The sequence below is a fragment of the Amaranthus tricolor genome, chromosome 12, assembly GCF_026212465.1.
Source record: "Amaranthus tricolor cultivar Red isolate AtriRed21 chromosome 12, ASM2621246v1, whole genome shotgun sequence".
Taxonomy (NCBI): Eukaryota; Viridiplantae; Streptophyta; class Magnoliopsida; order Caryophyllales; family Amaranthaceae; genus Amaranthus; species Amaranthus tricolor.
Window position 1 is genome coordinate 11,441,344 of NC_080058.1, and position 26,445 is coordinate 11,467,788.

At 37.7% G+C, this 26,445-nt stretch overlaps 1 protein-coding gene across 1 annotated transcript; it reads right to left on the reverse strand.

Moving 5' to 3' along the window:
- Nucleotides 1–250: 250 nt before the first annotated feature.
- On the reverse strand, nucleotides 251–11,325 carry LOC130797325 (uncharacterized). Its single transcript, XM_057659888.1, has 9 exons — nucleotides 10,860–11,325; nucleotides 10,710–10,769; nucleotides 10,532–10,579; nucleotides 2,086–2,218; nucleotides 1,925–2,001; nucleotides 1,648–1,746; nucleotides 1,350–1,420; nucleotides 1,174–1,264; nucleotides 251–1,072 (listed from the first exon to the last, which is right to left on the reverse strand). Exons 1-9 carry the CDS (start codon nucleotides 11,106–11,108, stop codon nucleotides 959–961), a joined length of 942 nt encoding a protein of 313 aa, XP_057515871.1. The 5' UTR covers nucleotides 11,109–11,325; the 3' UTR covers nucleotides 251–958.
- Between the last annotated feature and the right edge of the window lie 15,120 nt (nucleotides 11,326–26,445).

Consider the following 26,445-nt stretch of genomic DNA (forward strand, 5'->3'; position numbering starts at 1 on the left):
GGGGTACTTGTGTGGAGTACTTGATTTGTCTCGTATTATTTGTAGATGAATTGTTGGTTGCATGTGGTGATGGAGATTTTGAAGAAGCTTTTCTCAAGTGAGTTCGATTGAAGGATCTTGGTGAGGTTAAGATAATACATAGTATAAAGATAAATAGAGATAGAAGCAAACGTGTGTTGTATTGTAGTCAAAGAATCTGAAAAGGTGCGACAACGCTTCTCTATAAATTGTGCAAATTTGGTTTCTATTCTCCTTCATTCTCACTTTATTATCTCTAGAGATAACAATTCACGGACCAAGCAAGAGGAAGAAATTTGGGGGCATTCCATACACAAAAGATGATTTTGGGTATGGAAGAGAAAAGCCTAGTCGGCTTTTTTTAGACAGACCTAAAAACCCAACTCGGCTTTAAGGCAGATTAATATTGGGTCTTAAACATAACTTGACTCGAGTTTTCGTGTTGATTGTAATTTTAGCTTTATTGTAGTTTACTCCTCGTCCAATGTATGTGTATTAGTAAATCTCAGTGTTGATTTTGTAATTTGTGCTTTCTTGCATCATATTTCTAATTACTCTGATTATATGATTACACCCATCAATTAAGATTTGCCATTGATTTTGGGGTTAAGATTGATTGTTAGAAACTCCTAATCCCCTCATTTTCTTCATTAAGATTTAGCTCTTTCTAACTCATGAAAACTAATTTTTAAATTTTCACAGAAAAAAGAAAAAGAATTTAGATCTTTTCTAGAGAAAAGGATGTAATAAAAATAAATTTTTAGCTTGTTTAATCAAACTTAACCAACTAATAACCGACTACACCAATCATTTTAATAGGTCTTACATTTACATCCGTGTATACTGTACAGGTAGGTTACCAATTTCTGCAAGAAGAATGATAGCTAACCACCAGAATGGCGACCGCAGCAACCCATAACCGAAACTCATGAACAAAACATCATTTCTCACTCTCTGACTTCAGTTGTCTTGCAAGCAACACCAAACCAATTGCAGAAAATCCAGACAACACTGTCGATGAATAGAAGATTACAAGCAGAAATGCCCTCAAAGACTGCATTTGGGAAAAAAATACAGAAAACAGGTTAAATAAGAAGCTGAATAAGAAAAAAAAAAACAGTAATGCAGATTGTAAGCTAAATTGTTCTCGAGCACCTTTGCCAGCAGCAGCGCATTTTCATTTGCATATTGCAATGAATTCTCTGGGATGCTTTGAATTCCTTGGCTTATTTGCCATGATAGTATCCTGAATTACAAAACGTGACATTTCAGAACTATTTCCGCTAAAATTCTGAAGAATAGCAGCTTCGTTCAGGAGGAAACGGACTTACCCGAAAACAACAGCAATAACGGCACCAATATTGGCCTTCTCAGGTGTCACGGCGACCTGGAGTTCTCCAAACTGCGTAGGAACACAGAAAAGAATATACATTTTAGATCAGCCGCATCCCCAAGTGGTGTCCACTGTCCAGTGTCCGCTAACAGATATGGGTTAGAAATAAATCAAAAAACAGAAGCCTTTTTCTTATGTTCCCGACACATCATTTTAAAACGCAAGGTGATCTTGCAAGAAAACTATTAATTAAGATAGAATGAAGTCGCCTACGTGAGGGTGGAAAGATACATCACCTTGAAAGTCCGGGTTTCAACTTTAGGTCGCTCCTCAGTTGATGTAGGCACTGCAGTTGCAGATAAAAGCTTCCCGGCAGAAATCATTGATTTAGCAATCTATACTTGTTGCAAGTAGCCAAGAATACTGCTTATTTAGAATGCATTATTTAAGCGTTAATTACATTAAAGACTGAAAATATTTGTTTTCCATGTGGAATAATGACAGAAGCGTGTCACCACAACGTTCATTTTGATTTGGCAAAAAAGAAACAGAGAGCTAAAAGTTATACAATACCCTTCCTAACTCCCCTTGACCATATTGTCCCATTGATTGAAATCTTCTTCCAGCAGACTGCAGTCGCTTACCAAACGCTACGAAAATTGAAAAAAGAGACCTCAGGAATAACAAGCAAAAATTTGACTAGTCAACAATCAAAATGTCAGTTCAAATCATACCTGCTTTAGCACTCTCTGTCAAAGAAGACTCCAAGAAAGGAAGGTTCTTCGCTAGAGAGGAAGAAGTTGATGTATCAGCTAATTCCCATGCACGGGCCAAATTCAACAATGTCTCTCCTAGATCTTGGCCGCACTGAATATTTTATATCAGAAATCAAAATAGCTATGCAAATTGTTACAGATAATTTTAAACAAATAATTAAGAGAATTAAGAGTAGATCACGATATTATAAGTTCATTACAGCCCGTTTGGGAGATGATAATAAACGGTCATTATGGGAATGAAAAACTAGTGTAATTTGGTTGAAAAATCTTTTGGCTACCTTGATGGTCATGCTAGTCCAACTTCAATTATCTCATTTTCTTCATAAAATTCATTCCAATGTATTACCATTGCGAGAGATGATATTAGGTGGTAATGAAAATTTATAAACAAAATAACTTTTTTGTGATCACACCATGGGAATGACATGTAACTTTTGATGAAATTTTACACTAATAAATCATTCCCATTACCACTATTTAGTACCACTAACCAAACGGGTCAGTCCTTAATAAGATAGCACAATGATGAATCCATTACTGTTCTTTATCACATCAAACTATATTTCTTCTGCACTATCCCAGCAACCGACTAAACAAGTTAAAATGACGTAACAGTTTTGTATTAGACTTAGCCCACACTATTTTAGTGTGCACCAACCTATATTTCCCAATGATTGTACTTGATTGTGTTTGTCAAGTAAAAATACTTACTATTTTAATACCTTTTAAGATTGGTCCAAACTAAAATAGTGTGAACCAAGTCCATACAAGAGACATGATAAACAAGATGGCACAGTCATCAATTTACCAGAACACAATAATAAATATGAAGATAAAGTACAAGTCTGAGACTTGGGTAAGGAATCCAAATTTTCTACACGTTGAGTTCTAATCATGAAAGCACGGGCACTCGTTTGACAAGGGTCTGAAATCCAAGGACTCGGCAATAAAGAACGCAAATATTTTTTTATTATAATAGATAACAATAAACAAAATATTTTGTATAGATTCAAGATTGATCGATGATCTTATTATTCATCTAGAAAGGGGTATTTATAGCAAAAGTACATAAATGTTCATTCACTACAATCTATCACCAATTGGGGATTCTATCCAAAAGTCATTGTTCATATACATATTTTTTACTGTGCATTCATATATCCTTTCATTAGTTTATAGTATATCATATCATAACACTCCCTCTTGAATGGATATTCATAAATACTAGAGAAAAAAGTACAATTTAGACATTGAACCTACTAATTCTGCCTCATTAAAACCTTGCCAATTAAAAACTTGTGCGATAAAAACGTAGACGAAGAAAATAGAGTACAAATTATGTAGGTCTTCCTCTCAATATTGGTGCAGCATAATTTTCTGATTTCTTACTCTTTTCTCTATCTCTTTCTCTTTCTTCCATTTCTTCATTTCTTTTTGAAATTCTTTCTTCTTCTCTTTCAATCCTATTTAGTAATAGTTGAAACATCATTTATTATTTCAAATTGTATGAAAAATTAATTGTTATTTATAAATTTTTTCTTATTCATTCATAATTTTATTAATCTCGAGAGATTTGTATATGTTTAGTGCATAGAAGAAGAAAAATTTGAAGAAATGAATTCTAAAAATAAATAGTGCAGCAAAAAACTAAATATGTCGTATCTTTTAGTACAAAGCTCTATTTTGAGTAAATTTACAGTCTAAATTCACGAGCTCAAAAGATCTAGAATTTTCAAAAAGTAACTATATGGAAAAAGTGAACAAAAATATGTACAAAAACTGAACATTTGAAACAGGTTTAAAAAATTATTCTTATTCCTTCTCCACCTTAAATAGTGGTTGTTGTCGTCTTATGAATCGTCCATGTAGTCGAATCTTTTGCATAGTCCTTGCCTTGCATGAAGGTGGCATGACTTGCTAAGTTTTTTATTAAAAAGTTGCATATTCCTTACCCTCCATGAAGGTGGCGTGGCTTGCAAATTATTTGCCTTGTTTGCACTTACTTGTACCTTCACCATCATCCCTACTCTCAGTATGTGGAGATTTTCGAGTTTGTAGGTCATTCTAGTGATATGTTGAGATTAGGGACAATGGTGGACGGTTAATTTCCGTCCGTAACAAAAACTGAAGGAGTAGTGCATTGTTGATGGTTACGTTAAGGATGACTTGCAGCCCCCCAAGTAGGATTTGTAGTACATAGTAGGTTATTGAGTTCAACTATAAGAAAGTATTTAATAAAGTAACATTATTTAACATGGTATTAATACCATCGTACTGATAATTCATAAGAAAAATATGAATTTACCTTTTGAGTGTTTGGAGCAAATAAGTGTTGATAACGTATTATAATAGAAAAAAAATTATTAGAATATTTTGAGCAGATTTAAAATTGATCGACAATCTTTTTATTCATCCAGAAAAGGGTATTAATAGCAAAAGTATTTCATCGTTCATGCATTATAATCCATCACCGATTGGGGATCTTATCCAAAAGTTATTGTTCATATACATATCCTTTTAGTGTTCATTTATATACCTGTTTATTAGTTTATAAATTATAATATATCATATTATAACATTTTTCGAGTAATAATAATTTTTTTGAGAGTTCCTTTTAACATTAAAAGCAAATAAAATGTTTTTAAAAGTTTTGATAGTTATAAATAACAAAGCTATTAGAGCTAGAATAGATCTAGAAAATAGAAGTATCAAATACTCCTAAGATAAGAATGTAGAAGAGACTTGGTTTTAAAAGGCACAAAAGCTTTTCAAAGCGTCTAGAGAAGGTGCTAGCCTTTGCATACGAGGCACCCTAAAAATTGTTGACATTAATCTCATTCACATAGATAAAGTCTTATAATTGATCTAGTCTAAGCACATGGGGATAAGAGTGTACTTAAAAGAACAAAAAGAGATGAGCAAGAAAAATTTTCGAAAAAGTGTAGAGGGGTCGACGACCCTAACAACCCTGGGAATCGTCGAGCATATGGTATTCAAGCTCTTATTTGAAGAGAAATATTTGTGTTAAAAAGAAAAAAAAAGACAAGCGCTTGACGTGTAGTCGAGCATACAGATTCGCGTACAAGAACCGCGCACGTGGAAATTCGACAAATAATCTATCTTAAATATCTATAAATCTTGCTATCTTTCTCTAATTCATAGTAGGACAATTGAAAATTTATTTTGGATCAATCATCATAGAAAGGAGTTGGGAGACTAAAAAACCAATCAATTCTCAATCATCAAACATAAATTTTGTTGAGTCTAGTTAATTTTCATGGTATCTTTAACTGAGACATGGAAAAAAACACGATTGTGTTTGCGGAAACGGTCGTGGAAAACGATTGTAACAGAGTTATAACATAGACCGTGGCCAACGTGGTGTGTTGTTTCAAAAAAAAATCACATTAATGGAGAATTAAGCGTATAATTGCGTTTTTATTGTTGAACAATTATTGTTATGCATTGATATTCCATTACCCATAACCATCATAATTGTCTTATATTTGGTACCTTTAGTAGACACGTATTCAATTTATTAAGTAATATCTTTGTTAAACTATTAAAAAAATAATTAAATTAAATATTATATTAGTTGAAATATGAATTAATTATAAATATTAATTGATGTAAATATTAAATAGTAAAATAATAAATAATTAAAATATTAAATTATAATACAAACCAATATAATTCATTGCACTTATAATACAAGATCACCACCAGTTTGAGTGGCGATGATGTTCTTTTTCTTCAATGTTATCAACAGTGTAAGATGATTGAACAAAACCATATAAATTCATATTGTTAAAATTGGATAATTCACTTGATGAGTAATTGTAATGAACTAAAAATGATCACAGTGAACCATAACATAAATGTTTCTATGTTGGTTGATGATTTGAGTGTGATTGGAAATATCATGGGAATGATTAGCCTAAAATTGAACCCAAAATTGTAAGTTGATTACAATTCGGAGTAAGATTTATGTGGTTAATTTGATCCATGTTATTCTCATCGTTGTCTTATGGAAGTTTTTCAATTACAGGTCCTGAACAACGACTTGCAAATGTTTTACTTAAGTTGTGATCAACATTTTTTGGTTCGTTTAAATGATCCCTTTGTTGAACTCCAATGTCACGCACACTTGACTGTCTTGATGAGAATGGATAACCCTCATTATCTTCAGACTAATCATTATTGCCACCTCCTTTTTTATAAATGAGTAGTAGTTCCAATCCTTGATCTCACATCAGTTGCATCAAAGGGCTTATGAAATACACTGCCACGATTTGAATAAATAGGAAAGTTGACTATGTGCATTTTAGTTGGACCAATCCATCCATCACACATTATTAAAACTCTACACTCATCCCATATGTTAGCAAATGAGCCAATATATTGCTTCATCAATCTATATTCTTGGGGGAGATAAACCTCTACTATCAGTTGGAGTCTTACATTGGGGAGCTTCACGAATAGTATTCATTAATGAGTTAATGTATTTTGAATTGACACACGAGAATGATTAGTTGGTGTCAATAAACCAACTTCCAAATGCTCTCAAAAGATTCTTCCTTTGTTTGTTAAGCTATGGCGTGCCAATATTGTTGTTGCCTTTCGGCTTTTGAATATTTTTCCAAGTCGACTTAATCGCATTGTTTGTTTGCTTGTGTTTTGTATTTTTAGAATCTATATATTCAGTTCATACTTTATCGAATCTTTTCACATAATCTACTTTTATCTTATTCATTATTTTCAATTGAAAAATCACAATTGTGGGCAATAACGGTGTAACGGAATGAATAGCAGTCGTTATCTTTTACGTAACAGATGTAATGATGAGTTTGATGTGATTTTTAATGCGCTGTTATATTACAGAATATTCAAAAATCCAAAAGGCAACAAAAAAATTAACCTGCCATGGCTTGAAAAAAAGTCAAAACCTTTAGAGAGCATTTGGAAATTAGTTCATTGACACCAACCAACCATGCTCACGAGTCAATTCAGCATATACTTAATCATTAATGATGTTATAGCTGAAGTTCCACTGCAACTGTATAAGAGCTGGTAGAGGTTTATCTCCCCCAAGAATGTAAATTGATGAAGCAATATATTGCCTCGTTTGCTAATATATGGGATGCGCTTGGAGTTTTAATAATCTGTGATGAATGGACTGGTCCAACAAAAATGCACACAGTCAACTTTCGTGTTTATTCAAATTGTGGCGTAAGTCCATTGATGCAACTGAGTCTGATCTTGTATTATAAGTGCAATGTATTATATTGGTTTTTATTGTAGTTTAATATTTAATTATTTATTATTTTACTATTAAATATTTGGATTAATTAATGTTTATAATTAATTAATATTTTAACTAATATAATATATAAACTAATTAATTTTTGTTTAACCGTTAAACAAAGTAATTACTTAATAAATTGAATAATTATCCACCAAAGGTACCATAAATAGGGCAATTACGATGGTTATGGGCATATCATTACATAGCAATAGTTAAACAACAAAAATGCAATTATAGCTCAATTCTCCCTTGATGTAATTTTTTTCAAAAAAATTACTTACATCGGTCGCGATACGTTATAATTCCATTAGATCGTTTTTCGTAACACCTCGACCGTTTTTCTGCACATGCGTACGCGAACGCGTTTTTTCCATGTGTGCAACATTTACATGATTTTCCTATTCGATATTTTGATTATTTTATTTATTTGAAATAGTTTTAATTATTATAATGGAAATCTTGTAAATTATACGAAATTTAATTTAGCTTTATACTAAAGTTAGTTATTAGTTGTTTATTATTTCTCTCTAGTTTTATTGTTCTTCATGTCTTAGTGTTTTTTATGCTTCCAATTCATTAAAGTTTAAATCTTTCATCATTGTTTTAGTCTGTCATTAATTAAAATAACGTTTAATATTGTTGTCCGATTTATTTTAATAGTTTTCTGCAGTATTTTATTATTTTCATTTAGATTAGTAATGTATTAATTTCAATCATGTTATTCTATTGTTTATATATGTTTATCAGTGGAGATATGGAGTATTCAATCTAAACTACGGTTCCAACCCTAGCATGCTGTTTGAATGATAAATCCATAATAAATCGGAAAATTGTTAGTAAATTAGGTCTGATCATGGATGTTTTGATATAACTATAAGTATAGTTGAATGGGAGAATTTGTGTAGGATTGTATGCCTTGCCAAGAAAATGAAAGTATTATACAATTAATCATGCCTAAAATTTAGATATATATATATATATATATATATATATATATATATATATATATATATATATATATATATATATATATATATATATATATATATATATGTATATATATCTATATATATGTATATATATATATATATATATCTTAATGCATAATTAACATATGTTGTTTATTCTGTGAATTTTCGGGGCATTTGGCATGTGGGAATAAGAATTTGAGGATAAAAAGGTGAGATTGAGATTGGAAATTAATTGCTGGGAATTGTTAAAATATAACCCAATTCCTTGTTTGGTATGTAGTAAGAATAATTTGAGAATTGTAAAATCTTTTGTTTGATAGGTGGGAATGAGATTAGAAAAAAATAAAAATTTACTAATTTACCATTTTTAAAAATAATATGAGAATTGTAATATCTCTTGTTTGGTTTGTAATATTTTCTAATTTACAAGGCCACAAGGGTATAAATGTCTTTTTTACATTTTTAACACAACTCTCACTCATCTAATACCACCCTCCTTGGTAATAATTTGATGGGAATTGACTAAGATTTTATCCCATTTTAAAACTTAGTTTTAATCTCATTCCCATCAACCAAACATAAGATATTTACATTTTTGGATTTTTAATCCCATTTCTATCCTCTAATCCCTCCTACCAAACATATGTAAGTCCAGAACTCTTATTGTTTAATTTTGTTAAACCAAATCGATAGTGATACCTATGTCCGACATGTGATAACCACTTTTTTGGAATAAAATTGGATTATTCTTACATGTATGCTAGTGGCAAAGGTGTTTCCTTGGATGTTTTAGTCTACACTCTACAATATCCATTACAACAATCTCCTATGTAAACTTGCTGTTTACTAAGGCAAATAAACAGTTCTTGCCTTTCTATGTTCAATATGTTTGCTATGCTTACACAGTATGCATGATGTTATAAGTTTTAAAAACTAGTAAAATTTAGTCCACAATCATCTAGCCTTCTATAAAGTTGGTAATATATTTTAGTGTCTAGGGGTTGGGGAGATAGTAATAAGCTAGCAAGGAGGCCTGCCCTCTTCACAAACTATAATTTGTGTTTTCCTTCTCATTTGTCCCATGTCGACTTAAATCGAATTCCACTTCATTCAAGTTGGTTAAAGATTATCCATCGTTTAAGATGTCCACCCTCTCAAGTCACCATTTGTTTTAATTAAACTTCATGTCGATTGAAGTAGCTCCTGTTGAATTACTTTTCGGTTAATTCTCAGGTTACAAAGTTTAATTGCGGGGTCAGAATTCCAGTTGGGTCTCTTTTGCACACCTCTATTTATGATGAAAACACTTGATAGAAACCCATAAAAACTTCCCTCAAAAAAACACTTTTATCATCATGATAGTAATCGTAATTGCATTGAAATTCCTTCAATTGTTTTCAAATAGCAAGAGTTTTTGTTAGATCCCCTTCTTTTATCCAGTATTTTCCTTATGTTAGTCTCCAAAAGAAATCCATCTATTTCACTGAGAACAACTCATAATTTACACCAGCCATAAGTTGAAGCTATGCTTTCCTCATCATCCAAAATTAGCAAATTAAACTTAGAGCTTCCATTAGTCAATAATCCATAAAAGCTCTACTCCACCCTTTCATCTTCAAATTAAGAACGGATAAGTCTTTGCCTACACAAAACATGGAGTATAAAACATTTTACCCATTCAACTACTTGTACCCACATGTTTTCAAACTTTAAATACCTTTTAACAATGAGCAATGCAATGTTCAAAATGGATACTTTCATTTTGAGAAGCAACTCATTCATTATAAGTGAGACTTTACTCATGTTGAGAATCATAGGTTAGCCTAGTGGTTGAGAATTTTCCCTTTCAGCTTGTGATAAGAGGTTCAATTCTCACCCCCCATGGGAAGGATCAATTCTATCTCCCAACTTGCCTACAAGGTTTCTCTAGCCTACCCTGAACCATACAAAAATGCTTTACTCATGTCAAAGTCCAACTATATGATTTCCACCAAACTAAGCCTTTAAGATGGCCATTGAGTAGCAACTAAAAACAACCATTTTGAATTAATAGCAAATTGAAGATACTACTCAACCTACAAAGTCAAATAAAAATGTATGACTAACTATATTCAACCAAACTAACCTCATCAAGAACAGGTCCATTTGAAAGGTCAAAAGCAGCATCATTTAACTGCAACAAACATTTTTACATATTTAACCAAAACCCTAAATTATGAAACAAATGAAAAAAAGATTTTCCCACGTTGCTAACTTCAAAATTTACAACATTTAAACATCATGATAGAGAATTTGTCCCTTACATCAAGACGAAGATCATTAGGAAGCTTGGCAAAGTAATCTGATGGCAAAATCAAACTATCCTGCAAATCACCAAACAATAGTAAAAATTTATTTATGAAATCGATGAAAACATTAATTGGAGAAAAACATGATAAAATGTAAAAACTAACAGCCAATTCTTGAAGAAGAATTTGGGGGTCAGGATTGAAGGACTTAGGGGGTTCTGAAGAGTCTGATTGTGTGAGAGCAAATGCAACTGTGAGGGGCATTTTGGAGACATGGGTTTTGCAATTGAGATGGTTTCCGAGGTGGGTATATGAATATTTATTGAATAACAATGATTTTGAGGAAGAAAATTTGGTTGAATTATGGAAGAAAAGAAGGTGATTATAGGATTGATTACAAAGTGAAACAGCCATTTTTGGGAATTATTTTTCTTTCTCAATCCTCCTGTAATGATATTTCATATTTGCATAATCGAATATAAGTTAACATTGTGTAACATTGGAGATGATTTGCTGGGATGGTTCCAAGATCAATTTTGTGGTGTTGGCATAATTTTGTGGATTTCTAGTGGCCCACTTCTTTTTCCAAAAATTAAAATTACACTAAATTTTAATATGACATAGTTTCGCCCTGAGAAAATTTGAACAAAATAAGTAATTTAATATAAATTTCTTAAAATAGGCATGGTGTAAACATATTTTCTAAAATAAGCACGATTTATTTAGACCTATGGTTTGATTTTCTCCGCTATTACTAACAGCAAACAAACGCACAAGGTCAATAAAAGTCAAAGACTTTGTTTACTGTTAATAACAACGAACAAATATGCTGGTCAAAAAAAGTCAAACATCTTTTTTCTCACTTTAAACAAAGATGTTGATTTTTATTGATCAGCATCTTTGTTCATTGTTGCTAACAGCGAACTGATGTATTTTATAAATTGTTTCAGAATCATTTTCATTCATTCCCCCCAAGGTGAAACAAGGTCAGACAATTTTTCGTTGTTACTAACAGCGAACAAAGGTTTCACCCTGTTTGACCAAGGCTTCCTTTGTTCGTTGTTAGTAACAGGCTAACAGCGAACAAAGTGTTTGATTTTTATTGATCAATTCTCCTTTGTTTATTGTTAGTGACAGCGAAAAGACCCAAACTATAGCTTTAGAAATTTCGTGTTTATTTTGGGAATTAAGTTTTCCCCATGCCTAGTTTATGAATTTTTTTACATATTTTTGCTTATTTTGTTCAAATTTTCCTCACCGTAAGACGTGCTTCATACTTGGATTAAATAACCCAATAATAAAAAGTCATAACATATAAACTTTTTGTTTAGAGATCGTCTCACTGTGAGTCTCTCAAAATTAAGATCATCTTTTAATTTACAAAATCTTCTTTGACACGGTTTTGTTTTTTTAAATAATGACACGGCTTGTTTTAGTTAACATCGTCATAGACTTTCATTTATATAGAATGGTCCAATTATATTATAATTATAATATTGAATAAAAAATCAAAAATCGTCTAAAGACAAATTTTATTAATTGTTTTTTTATTATTCTTTCACTCTCTCATTTACCTTTTTGGTTTATTTAGTAATTACAATAATGTTCACTTTATAAATTTTTTATTGGTTATATTTTGTGGAAGTAGATCTTTATTATAAGTTGTTGAATTTTTTGTGTTTTTGTATTCATGGTGTTGAATATAAGGTTTTTGTATATAGTTGCAATTTTAATTAGTTTGTTAGAAACTATACCTATTGTTAATGAAAACCACGAAAATTAGAAAGCAAAATAATAAAAAAATAAAGAATCAAAGAAAAAGAATAAACCATGCCTATAAAGGGAGATGATTATTGGTCATCACTTTTGAAGCCTAATTGATTAAATTATGTATGTATATGATAATTTTTTAAGGATTAATATGAGCTTTTTAAAGTTGTTATTATGAGTTATTTATTTGATTATTGCAAAACATTTATACGTTTTTATTATTATAGGTTAGTATATGATCAATTTTAAGTGATGATATAGTTGATGATTTCTTTTAGTGTCTAACTAATAAAATTAAGCCTTTATAGGATCATTTTAAAGGATTAATTTTGTTTACAATATAATTGATAATGTGTTGCATTAAATTTGATGAAAGCAAAAAAATATAAAAAAAATATTAACAAATAAAATAATGTTTTAAGAGGATTGGGTTTTATTTTAAGTGGAGCAAGTTGTACTTTCTACACATAAGGTTATTATTGTCATTTAAAGCGTATAATGGTCATTGAAAATAATGATTAATTAAAATATTTAGTTTAAATAAATAAATTAATTGAAAAATATTCCAATATTGCAAAATTGTTGTTTTGAGCAAAAGTATTTTTGCGGATCGCGAGATTTCAAGACAAAATTTATGTTTTGGAAATTGCTCAAGTCGCAACCCGCGACTTCCGCGCTGATTTTTGCGAATTTCGTTTTATTCGGTTTTGTTAGTTATAATATAACTACCTACGGTTAATATGGTTATATTAACTAGAGATATTGGGACAGATTGATTGAAAGACGACATTGGTTCGTGAATCGATGCTGTGTTTCATGGAGTAACATGTTACTTCATGAAATAGTATAAGCTCTTCTATAAATATAGAAGGCTTGTGTGGTTATACACTGCATGCAATTTCTGAATTTCTTTTCTTCTCTAGAACTTTACATAGAGAACTTGCAATCTTCGATTGTAATTTTTCGTTTCTTCTTCCATTTAAATTTCTCTTACGTCGTCCTAAATTACTTGTGCTAGGAATTTAGTGTAATTCTTTGTATCTCAGAACATATTTCTGGTTTATATTCCCAAGCATCGTAGTAGGGAGAAAATGATGTTTTAGGATAGAGCATCTCGCCTAGAATTAATATCAAGTTCAATACAAAATCTTCTTGTTACTTTGTTCGCGTTTGAAGATCGGTATCTTGGAGTTCTCCGCGGTGTACATAAGCAAAGTACTTAGTTATTATATGTAATTTGTTTTTCTACTACAAATTTATAACTTTATTTTATTGTTTATTTAATAAATTAAAGTAACATTTGACCACAATCATAGATTAGATTATGGTCTAACTCTCTCCTTTCTTCAACATAGTAATTAAAAATGGTTTAAAAAGGGGAAAGAGAAACAGATTAATGTCACATAGGGTTTGGAAAGAATTTTTATTATACATAGTCATATATGAGCACATTCTAATGCAGCTCGATATCTTGTATTATCTTAATGAAACCAATACTTTTAGGACCCACATTATTTAATCGCTTATCAATATCATTGTCTTTTTATAATAATATTCGTTTTAATCATTCAATTAATACTTTTGATTCTAATCTCATATTTTTTTCTAATAATTATTTACTTTTATTATATACTTATAAAACTAGAGAAATCAAAGATGGAATTAGTACATTAAACTACGTGAATAAAATAAAATGTTGCAAGTAATTTTAAAAAAAGAAAGTATTAAGCCAACATATGTAGTCCTTGAGTAGAAATATCATTGGTGAAGAATGTTAAAATTTTTAGCTAATACTAGAGAAAATTTTAAGTAAATAAGCAAAAATAATATAAAAAAAATCTCAAAATAACCATTGGGGAAACTCATTTCCTAAAATAAGCACTTTTAGCCTAATGCTGAGGTTTGGTATTTGTTTTCACTTACAAACAGCGACCAATTACTAAGTTGAGTCAAAGAAATTCAGCTCAGCACTCGGCCGCTGATAGTAAGAGCGACCCATTGTTGAGCTGACTTTTTGAATGAAATTTCCATTGTTTTTCCATATATATTATATAATGAATTATAATTAACATGACTATAATTATAAATATAATGATTCTACCAATATATATATATATATATATATATATATATATATATATATATATATATATATATATATATATATATATATATATATATATATATATATATATATATATATATATATATATATATATATATGTCATGGTATCATTTATTTAATTTATTTATTTAAATTATTTACGTCATATTACCTTATTGCCCCTTGACCTTTTCGCATTGACATTGACTTTGGATCAGACGGGCCTTTCTCTGGATTCCCCATTTTCCTTGAATGGCTCATGGGCCAGTTATTTCTAAAAACCCTAACTTCCTTTAAGGGAATGACCATCAAGTTGACTCACTTCCCCACTCTCCCACAATGCATGGTTCCTCTTGCTTGGTAACTTCCCACTTCCCCTTAATTGCATGGTAATCCTTCTTCCATGGGAACTAACTACCCATGTCTCCCATGATCTTCAACTCCTCCTCAACAATAACTTCCTTTCCTTCATTATAAATAGGGGCAGCCACCAAGAAGAAAAGGGGGCATCTGAAAAATAATTCTCTTAAGCATCCTCGCTCATACCCCACTTCATTAGCCTACCAACATTCCAATAACATCACCCACTCCATCTTTTGGTATTCATTCTGTAATCACTAATTCCATATTCTCACATCCACGTTCTAACTTGAGCGTCGGAGGGGTTTTCCGGGAGATCACCCCCGGACAAGGCTAACGTGTTGTTTCGCAGGAATTCAAGTCGCTTCCTCCCACGAGTCGCTCCTCTTGATCACACTTCCACCTATCTCCAGGTATTTTAAGTGTCTTTTGCACTTCCTCGTTTCCCAACCGAAACAGTTTGGCGCCGTCTGTGGGGACTAAACAAAAAGTCATGGCTCCTAAGAAGAATCCCACACAAACCGCAACCGTGCATAGCACAGATACAGACACTTCCGCGGGTCACGCTAACAATCAAGCCGTGACTCGCCGTGATCTGGACATGCTAGCACGCAACCTTACTGCCGCTTTTACTGAACAGCTACGCGCCGTCATAAGTAATACTCCCACTCAACAACGAGTGTTAGAAGATATGGCAGACCAAATTAAAAACTTGCAGGAACGGATCGAACCCCACCAGGAGGTACCAAAGTCCCACGAATCTCAAGATGGGAATTCGAGGACTTCCCACTCCAGCAGGCGTAATAAGAAAAGGAGGGAAAGATCGGGAACCCACACGGATGTTAGCAGGAGTGATCCACAGGACAAAGTGTCCAAAACCACCTCTCGAGATGCCCGAACCTTCCTGGAAAGCAAAAAGCATAGGGCATCCGAAAGCGTCCAGTCGCTGGTGGATCGACGGAGGCAAGAGAGGAAGAAGGCGCAGCTGGTAGGATCTAGCCATCGAGCGAGTCCTGTAACCATGCCGCGGAACGAAGTCGAGGTCAATATCCTCCCTGGAGATCCTACGCCGATAATCTCTCCAATGGCTCCTGAGATACTAAACATTCCCAACCCGGGGAAAATAAAAATCCCAAATATGGCAGCATTTGACGGCACGTCGTGCCCCGAGTAACACTTGATGGCGTACAAGAATTTGATGGTGCTGCACACTACCAACCCTTCCTTATGGTGTAAATTCTTCCCAACTACTCTTACGGGAGCAACCTTGACATGGTACACCTCCCTTCCAAGAGGAAGTATCTACAATTTTGCCCAACTAGAAGGCAAGTTTCTGGGCCACTTTATAGCCTCAAGAAAGCAGGAGAAATCAAACTTCCACCTACTTAGTATCACTCAATTGGAAGGAGAGTCCATATCCTCCTATCTTAAGAAGTTCCATGAGGCGGTGCTAGAGGTGACAGATTTAGAGGAATTAGTCGCCTTAAACGCCCTTATCAATGGAATGAAGGCTCAAAGGCTCAAGTTCCAGTTGGTGGAGAGCCAGGTGAAGACATATGCGGAGGCCATGAAGCAGTGTCAAAGTTATGTCACGGCCTCCGAGATATGTCAGGCACATGACCCCAAGAGGCGGAAGTCTGACAAGAAAGACGTCGCAACCCCCCATCAATCTTTGAGGAACAGAGAAGAGCCCCAGTCGAGGAGGGAAAGAAATTACATGCCGCGTCGTCCCGCGCCCCCTTCTGACATGGGACCCCCACGATCCCATCACATTTATACCACGGAAGGGGAATCCATAACGCGCAATTTGTTAGACGGGGGAAACGACCCGATGTTTAATCGAAACAGAAGGGATATTTTCTTTGCCGTTCGAGACAAATTGCCAACTCTACCTCCCACTACCACTCCTTCCGACAGGCGCAATTACAATCTGTGGTGTGACTACCACAAGGAGCACGGCCATACCTTGGCCCAATGTCGCGAACTCAAACGTATCCTGCATCAACTGGCCGATGAAGGAAAGCTTTCCAGGTTCCTCAACAGGAGGGACTATGAGGCGGGAAGAGAAGCGAACCGAAGGCCGTGGAATCAAAGACGCGGATCACCCAAAAGGGAAGAAGCGAGGCATGAAAATTCCCACACGCAAGGGACCATCAACATGATTTTTGGAGGATATACTGAGGAATATCCTACCGTTCGCGCCGCGAAAGATATCGTCCACACTCTGCTAAAGGGACCTCCATTAACAGTATCCAGGGGACCGGTTATGAAATTCGATGCCACGACCTCGCAAACACTGCAACAGCCCCATACTGACCCTCTGGTGGTCACCCTCAAAATTGGACAGATGAAAGTCAAAAGGGTACTCGTTGATACAGGAAGCACGGCTGATCTCATTACAATGGAGTGCTTAAGAAAAATGAAGTTTGAGGAAAAGCACTTGCAGCCCCTAGATAAGCCGCTGATCGGGTTTGGGGGAAGTCAGGTCATTCCGCTAGGAACGATCATTCTCCCCGTGCGCGTAGGAGAAAGAAATGAAAGTAGGTCCATGCCCATACGTTTCACGGTAGTGGATCTCACTTTCCCCTACAACGCCATCATGGGACTTCCCCTCATTAACAAAATCAAAGCTGCAATCTTCCCTCATCAACTCTTGCTGCAATTCGAGCGGGATGATGGGCAAATAGGCATCCTCAAGGGAGATCAAGTAACGGCCCGCCAATGCCTCATAAACACTCTGAAGCGCGGACATTCCGCGACACCCGCCAAGAGGGAAAGGGAAGATCAAGACGCTACCGCTGTCATGAGCGTGTATATGGAAAACCCAAGCACACATGAAAGGCCTCGCCCCATAGAATTATACGAGGAAGTAGACATGTTCGAGAGGAAGCAAGTCAAGATAGGGAAAGATCTTCCTGGTACGATTAAACAAGAAATCGTGGCCACCATTGCTGAGTTCCGCGACGTCTTCGCCTTCAGCACGGAAGAAATGCCTGGCATCCCTACTAGCGTCATGTGTCATAAACTTGACATAAGACCAGGCCACAAACCAGTGAAGCAAAAGCTGCGGCATCAAGGAAAAGAGCGGACCGAGGCCGCCAAAGAAGAAGTTGAAAAATTGTTGAGAGCCGGATTTATTAGAGAATGCAAATACTCTGATTGGCTATCCAATGTCGTCCTCGTGAAGAAACCGAATGGCAAATGGAGGATGTGCGTCGATTTCACGGATTTGAATAAGGCATGCCCCAAGGACGACTATCCACTCCCAAAAATAGATCGCCTGGTGGACTCCACAGCAGGCCATGCGCTACTAAGTTTCATGGATGCCAATGCCGGATATCATCAGATTCAATTGACGCCGGAGGACCAAACACACACGGCCTTCATTACTAGCATGGGTGTCTACTGCTACAAAGTCATGCCCTTCGGGTTAAAAAATGCTGGAGCCACCTATCAGAGGATGGTAAACAAGGTTTTCCAATCTCAGATTGGACGGAATTTAGAGGTATACGTGGATGACATGATAACAAAAAGCAAGCACGCAACTCAGCACGCTGCGGACTTGCGTGAAACGTTCAATACCCTCCGTAAACACCAGATGAAGCTCAATCCGGACAAGTGCGTGTTCGGGGTCACCGGAGGAAAATGTCTCGGCTTCTTGGTAGACGAGCGGGGCATCGAGGCAAATCCAGATAAGATTCATGCCATTCAAAACATGAGATCCCCCACCTCCGTAAAAGAAGTACAAAAGCTCACGGGGTGTATAGCTGCTCTAGGAAGATTCCTTTCAAAGTCCGCGGACAAATGCTTGCCTTTCTTCAAAACGATAAAGCAACAGAAATTCGAATGAACCGCGGAAGCAGAAGAGTCTTTCCGCCAGCTTAAGGAGCACCTATCGGCCTTGCCAAAACTAGTTTCGCCCATCAACGGGGAAAAGCTAGTCTTATATGTCTCTGTCTCCGAATACTCGTTATCCGGAGTACTTGTGGCGGAAAGGGAAAAAAAGCAGCTCCCAATATACTATGTGAGTCATGCATTCCGTGGCTCGGAAGGGAACTATTGCGAAGTGGAAAAGGTCATATTTGCGATAGTAATGGCCAGCAAGAAATTGAAGCCATACTTTCAGTCCAACCCGATCATTGTCCGGACTAATCAACCTTTAAAAAAGATTCTGGAAGGGAAAAACAAGTCAAGCCGCGTCACAGATTGGGCAAACCAGCTAGCAGATTTCGGCATCGAGTACGAACCTCGAACAGCAATTAAAGCACAAGCTTTGGCTGACTTTATTGCTGAAAGCACTTCCCCCCCTCCTGCTGAACTCAATCAAGAATGGAAATTGTACGTAGACGGGTCTTCAACACAATCGGCGAGTGGGGCCGGGCTCCTCATTGTGTCTTCCGCCGGGGTCCGTATGGAAAGGGCGGTCAGATTCGAGTTCGCGGCATCCAACAATGAGGCCGAATACGAAGCGTTACTGATGGGGCTGAAAATCTGCTATGAGGCTGGGGCTAAAGAATTAGCCGCATTCTCTGACTCCCAATTAATAGTGGGGCAAGTAAACGGGGAATTCGAGGCTAAAGATGATAGCATGAAAATGTATCTGCAGCAAGTGAAGGACTTTGTTCCAAAGTTTGATAAGTTCACGTTGGAGCACATTCCACGATCCCAAAATGCCCAAGCCGATTCCCTAACAAAACTTGCTAGCTCCGCAGATACTTCCGCGGCTCGTGATATAATTTAGGAAGTGCTCCCTAACCCCAGCATCAACTTCATGATCAATACCATCGACAGATCTGAAACATGGATGGGGCCATACGTTAAGTACTTGCAAGATCAAACGCTCCCCCAGGACGAGAATCAGGCCAAAATGCTCCAGAAGAAGGCCAAATGGTTCGAACTTCACGAAGGAACGCTCTATAAAATGTCATACACACATCCCCTTCTGAAATGTGTTGCTCCTGAAGAAGGAAATTATATCCTACGCGAAATACACGAAGGTGGATGCGGAATACACCAGGGAGTGCGAACTGTCATTAGCAAAGTCCTTAGGAGTGGATATTATTGGCCTTCACTCCGGAAAGACGCGGAAGAATTGATCCTACGGTGTTCTGAATGTCAGTATCACTCAAAGATAGGGAGGAAGCCCTCTAATTACTTGACCGTCTTGCAAGCCAAAGTGGGGTATGGATCTCCTTGGCCCCTTTCCACCAGCAAAGGGGCAGCGCAAGTTCATCATTGTGGCTATTGATTACTTCACCAAGTACGTAGAAGCAGAGGCTCTTAGTTCGATCACAGACAAGCAAGTCTATCAATTCTTATGGCGGAACATCATCACAAGATACGGCATACCGCGGGTGATCATAACGGATAATGGAAGGCAATTTGTCAGCAAGAACACCATCGAGCATTGCGACAAATTCCACATCCAAATCAGATTTAGTTCTGTGTCCAGGCCGCAAACTAACGGTCAAGTCGAGTCCGCCAACAAGGAGATACTAAATGGTATCAAAAAGAAGATAGAAGGGATTAAGGGCAATTGGGATGAAGAACTACCCGGAATCTTATGGGCCAGTCGAACCACCGTCAAAGAGGCCACGGGGTACACACCGTTCTCTTTAGTGTACGGGTCCGAAGCCGTACTTCCAGTGGAAATAGGAGTACCCTCTACAAGGGTCACCTACTACTCGTACGACGAGAACGAAGATGGAAAAAGAGCAAACTTAGACCTACTTCCAGAGACCAGAGGAAATGCACTGCTAAGATCGATGGCCCAAAAGCAGAAGATGATTCGTAGCTTCAACCGCCGTGTGAAAACAAGACGTATTCAGGTCAATGATCTCGTCCTCCGTAAAGTCGAAGCTACTGGGAAAACAGTTGAAAAAGGAAAGTTAGGGGCCAACTGGGACGGACCTTTCAAAGTCACCCGTGTCATCAAACCAGGAACGTTCGAACTAGAAGACATGAAAGGGAAAAAACTACCCCGTCCATGGAATGGAGACCACTTAAAGAAATTCTTCATTTAATAAAATTTGCAAGGGGCAATCAGTGACTCAGTCTTATCAGCATCAATACGCGACTACCTTCATTTCGCAACAGTTGCGTTGTCACTCAATCATTTCTGTCATCCATCATTTGTATTCTTTTATCAATCATTTATAACAGAAGTTTCATTTTCAGATTATCCGGCTCTTATGTTCCCAAGTACTCGGCAAAATCCTATTGCAAATCTTATAAAATTCAGTTACATCGATAAGTCGGACCCCCAGTTTGGGGTCCCTAAGTTCAAAAATATTCTAAGTTTTTCACAAAGATGTTTCCCAACCGGGACATCAATAAGTCGAACCCCCAGTTTGGGGTCCCTGAGTTCAAAAATATTCTAAGTTTTTTACAAAGATGTTTCCCAACCGGGACATCGATAAGTCGGACCCCCAGTTTGGGGTCCCTGAGTTCAAAAATATTCTAAGATTTTCACAAAGATGTTTCCCAACCGGGACATCGATAAGTCGGACCCCCAGTTTGGGGTCCCTGAGTTCAAAAATATTCTAAGTTTTCCACTAAGATGTTTCTCAACCGGGACGTCGACAAGTCGGACTCCCAGATTGGGGTCTCACTTCAAAATTATTCGAAGTTATTTGATAAAATGTCCCCCAACCGGGACATCGACAAGTCGGACCCCTAGAATGGGGTCTAAGTGCTGAAAATATTCTAAGTATAAATCTCCTTGATGTCGCCTGCACGTGACATCGGCAAATCGTGCCCTCTGCTATTCCAAGGGCAAATGGCTAAAACGATTCAGCAATATTCCGCGGGCTCAGACGAGAGAAGCCACGGCTTAACAAACAGAAGCATGGATATCACGAATAAACTTTCCATATTCAAAAATATATACATCAAAATATTCAAAGTACAAAAGAGTTGAATATTTGCAAAAACCAAGTTACAAAATTACAACGAAACTATACATCTTCCAAAAAGGCGTCCACATCTTCCTCGGGAGCTTGACCCGGCGGCAGAGGAGACTCGACCCTTCCCTTTTCAAGACTGGGGGTGAAGCTTACATAATCTTCTACATTGAACGGCTCCACCCCGATCTCGGACAGCTCCCGGGATAAGCCCTGGAGGTTCCTACCTTCATCAATGATAAGGTTGGATAAATCAAGGCACAAACTCTCCAGGCTGGAGAGCGTCAAGTTTTCCGGGACATCTGACGCCGGAGGAGAAGAAAGAGCCAACTAATCTAAGTCGAGGCATAAAGCCTCCTTCTCAGCCTCAGCATTCATCCTTTCGGACCAGGCCCTTTTCTCCTCCGCGTCCCAAACAGCGTCGACCAGTACCGCCGACTCACCTTCCAAGACGGAAGCAAGGTTGGACAAGGCTTCACCCCCCTTCTGATTAGCAGTTTGCTGAAGGGAAGTAAAATCCATGCCCAACTCTACGGCGGCCAAGCGATACTTTTCGTCGCTAATCAGGGAACCAGCGTTCATCATCTCCGCCGTCAGATCTCCAGAAACTTCGACGCTTCCGGCTCATCCGAAAGTAGCCAGTCTCGAGCTATCCGGGCCTTCCTCGTTAGGCACAGTTTGTACACCTTGGCCGCGGATAGAATCATCTTGAAGTGGGCGGAATCAGCCGACACTTGCTTCATAAGTTGCTGGTTCTGATGAACGAGCTTGGCGTGGGTATCCATCAGCAAGCCGACTTCATGGCCAAGGGTCGCAGACCTGTTGGAAGCAGCATCTAAGTTTTCGACGGTCTGGTCCAGCTGCTTCCTCGCCCTTTCCCGCCATTGTTCGGTCCTGACCAAGCGTTCTTTCAGCTCAGAACACTTGGTCAGTTTCTCCTTTAAGCTCGGCAGGTCCTCCCGCAACTTTGATAATTCTTCGTTCAGCTCTTCGCAGCGGGAGGTAAGGGCGGCCACGGTCTCCTGGTCCGCGGCACTTTGACGGTTGGTGTCGAGCTCAAAAGCCAACCGTATGAACGCTTGCAAAGGAACGGCTATTAAAGTCTCTGGAAACATGAAGTAAGCATCACTAAGCATAAAGTAATTACCTCTGCCGCCGAAGCTTGCGCCTGATGCACCCTATCACGTGGGGGCAAGGACTCTAGTAGGTCGACGTCCACCTTGCTGACTAGGTTGGACGTCGCCTTGTTAAAGCGAACGATCAGGCCCTTGTGCCCCAACTCCGGAAAGGGCGTCTCGTGTCGGAAAGGGGAAACTTCTCGACGACGATAAACTTCCGCAAATTGCGACGAGGGAGCCGCGAAAGACTCCCCCACCTTCTCCTTCCCCTTGCTCGAGACTGGCAGTGGAGCGTCCAAGGGGGGCGACGCTTCCTCTTCAGCCGACCTCATTTGAAGGGGCACGGCTGTGTGGATGGTGCCCGCAGAGGTCCTCTTGGTCGAGCTCCCCTAGTGGGAAGAAGAATCTCTTTTCCTCTTCTTCTTCCCACTCTTTTTTGTCACCCCCCTCGTCTGCGGAGGAATCACCCTCTTAGATTCATCGGGGATGTGAACTTGTCTCCTCTCCTCGAGAAGACGGAGAGCCTCCTGTTCCGAGGGCACGTCATCCAGGCCCTTCTCCACAGTCTTCGAGTCCTACCAAAAAGGAGAGGTCGATAAGCAAATCAGTTTAAAAAATAAAAGAAAAATATCAAGTCCTTACCTTAGGGGGAGTTGGCAACGGCTTTTCCGCGGCTCTCTGGGCGGCCCCTTGGGCGAATCGCATAACGCTGAATTTCTTCATCAGCTCTGGATTTTTCGCCCTTAAGTTTTGCTTGGCTATCCCTGAAAAACAAAGAGTAAGAAACAAACTAAATCCGGTAAGATAGGGAGGGAGAAGTCAATCAATCTTACTCCGATCAACAGCCAGGCTGATGCCGAATGCCGAGAGGAGGTTCTCATTCTCCAACTCGGAACGACCCGGAATCCAATTTAGCTGGACGTTCATGGGTTTCCTCCCCAGTTGAACGTCCATCTTTGCATACTCAATAATCACCGCGTCATCAAAAGAACATTGCGGGATTCCGTTATTGAAACCCGAAAGGTTGGGTTTAATGTCGAAGGAGGTCTTGATATTCCATCCCCCTGAGTTATACAAATACGCAAATTTCGTCCTATACCCCTTCTGGTTATCGGGGAGGTCTTGGACTATCTTCAGCCCACGACGATGCGTAAAAGTAATCCAGCCGCAGCCGTATGATTGTGAATTACATAGGCGGGCTCTAAAAATGTATCTAAAGGCAGTCAGTGTTGGTGGCACGGCCAAAACTTTGCATAAAATAAAAAAGGCCACCATACACCCCCAAGCGTTAGGATATAGCTCGGGCACCGAAACGTTTAACAGCTCTAACACCTCTCTAAAAATGGGTGAAGAGGGAATCTAAGTCCTAGTTGGAAAGAAGGAAGGTAAGCAGCTATACAATAAGGGGGGGAAACCTAACGGTGTCGTAATTCCCCGGTGTAATAATATTAATGTTCTCCGGCAAACCCCATTTCCGGGAGATGACTTCCCGTTGATTATCCAAATCTCTCTTGGTCTGTAAATCAATGAAGTAGTTTAGGGGGCCGCCGTCTGGAATATAGAATGGAGGAGGGACTGGCGCCGCGCTTTCCCTTCCGGAGGACTCGGAGGATCCTTCGATGTTTTCCATATCTACATACAACAACCCTTCCAGGTCAGGATTTATTCGCGGCAAGTAATTACGGAAGAAAGCAATGCTCACTTCCCAAGGAGCAGTTTTCATTATCTCTAGGGGGTATACAGGGGACACGGATGACTCTTCCCCGGCCTTTACTGGTTCGTAATGTGGGGTAATTCTCACCGAACTACTTTCGTCCGAATCATTCATTAATAACCCCTTTTTATTAAGACGTCTACGTACTATCAAAGGAGTTTCCGGCAAGTTAGTAGGGTTAATGTCTGAGTTAGCTATGGTCTCTTGAGTAGCCGCGACATCCATGTTAACAAGAGTCATAAAGTAGTAGGCGAAACTTGTAAAGAATAAAGACTAACTTCATAAAACGAATTCAAAGTCCTAGGCTAACATTCAAGAATAATTTGAAGAAATTCAAGAATAAGTCGTTGAAATTTAAGAACAGTTTGAAGATTAACTTGAAGAAATTCGAAGATCTGGGAAAAAGTTTGAATACCTTTGAAGAAAGTTGGAGATTTGTCAGAAACTTGATGAAGATCTGTCAGATATCTTGAAGATCTTCGAGAATTTGTTAGAAGTATGAAGGAAGGATGAAAATTGACAGAGCGTCTCTCTCTACTTTCTCTTTCCAGCAATGTAAAAATTTGAAGGAGGTAATGAGGATTAAGTGAGAGGGAACTGTTCCAACCACCCTATTTATAACAGCAATAAATGCCTTAGGGACTTAAATTAAATGGAAAGGAGAATTCCAAACGAGAGCCGGGAATAAGATAAGTCGGACTCCCCATGAGGAATCGTTGGGAATTTTTCTAAAATGTTCAACACTTTCCGTAAGGTCTACAAGTCGGACCCTCAATGGAAGGGAAATATTGAAAAACCTTTTAAGTGTCAGTTCTTAACTGTAGCCGGGAGATCGAAAAGTCGGATCCCCAATGTGAGGGGAACATCAAATTTCTCCAAGTATCCAGTTAACCACCTCTCAGGCAACCGTCGGGTCGATAAGTCGGACCCCCAAGGAGAGTGAGAATGTGGAAATTTGTTCTAAGTTTTTCAACATTTGAATGCGTCCGGGAAGTCGACAAGTCGGACCCTAAACTGCACCTTCAAGAACGAAAATTATTTTAAGTATGAAAAGTTACATATTCAGCTGTCCGACTTATGCATACGGCGAATGTCATGCCGCATTATCTTTGCTCTAAACCGTCGTATGTATGAGGTGAAATATTTCAGGAAATCCGTATGATTGACAAGTCGGACTCCTTGGAACACTCAGTCATGGTGTGAAAATTCATAGTATGGTATAATCTGCATATATCCGTATGATCGAAGACACGGACCTGAATGCCCCTTCCGCGTCATAGGAAAGCTAGGGATATGTTTTGTGGTTAGTATTAATAATATTCCGAGAGGTCGATAAGTCGGACCCTGAGTTACACTCCAAAACGAATGCGAATTATTCCGTGTTGGGATGTCCGCATGGTCGATAAGTCGGACCCCCAAATGGTCCTAGTTAAGGTGAAAAAATTCTAAGTATGGGAGAAATGCTTCCGTACTTTTAGTGTCATCCGTGACATGGAATTACAAAATCTTTTCACGTCTTTAAAGATAGAAGGGGGGCATGTCAGAGCAAGGAAATTCAAAACGACTTCAAGTTTTAAAAATTCCCCGCCACATCGATAAGTCGGACCCCCCTAAGTACCTCAATGAAGAATAAAAATCAAAGTATATGTTCAAGCCGTGTCTACCATATATGTGGCTCATTTAACTAGTGGGTCAGCTAAACTATGCCGCGGTATCATGTTTTCCTCCTACTCTCCGGCTCGAAGCCTTGATGAAAAGGAAGATACCCAGGTCCTTGGAGATC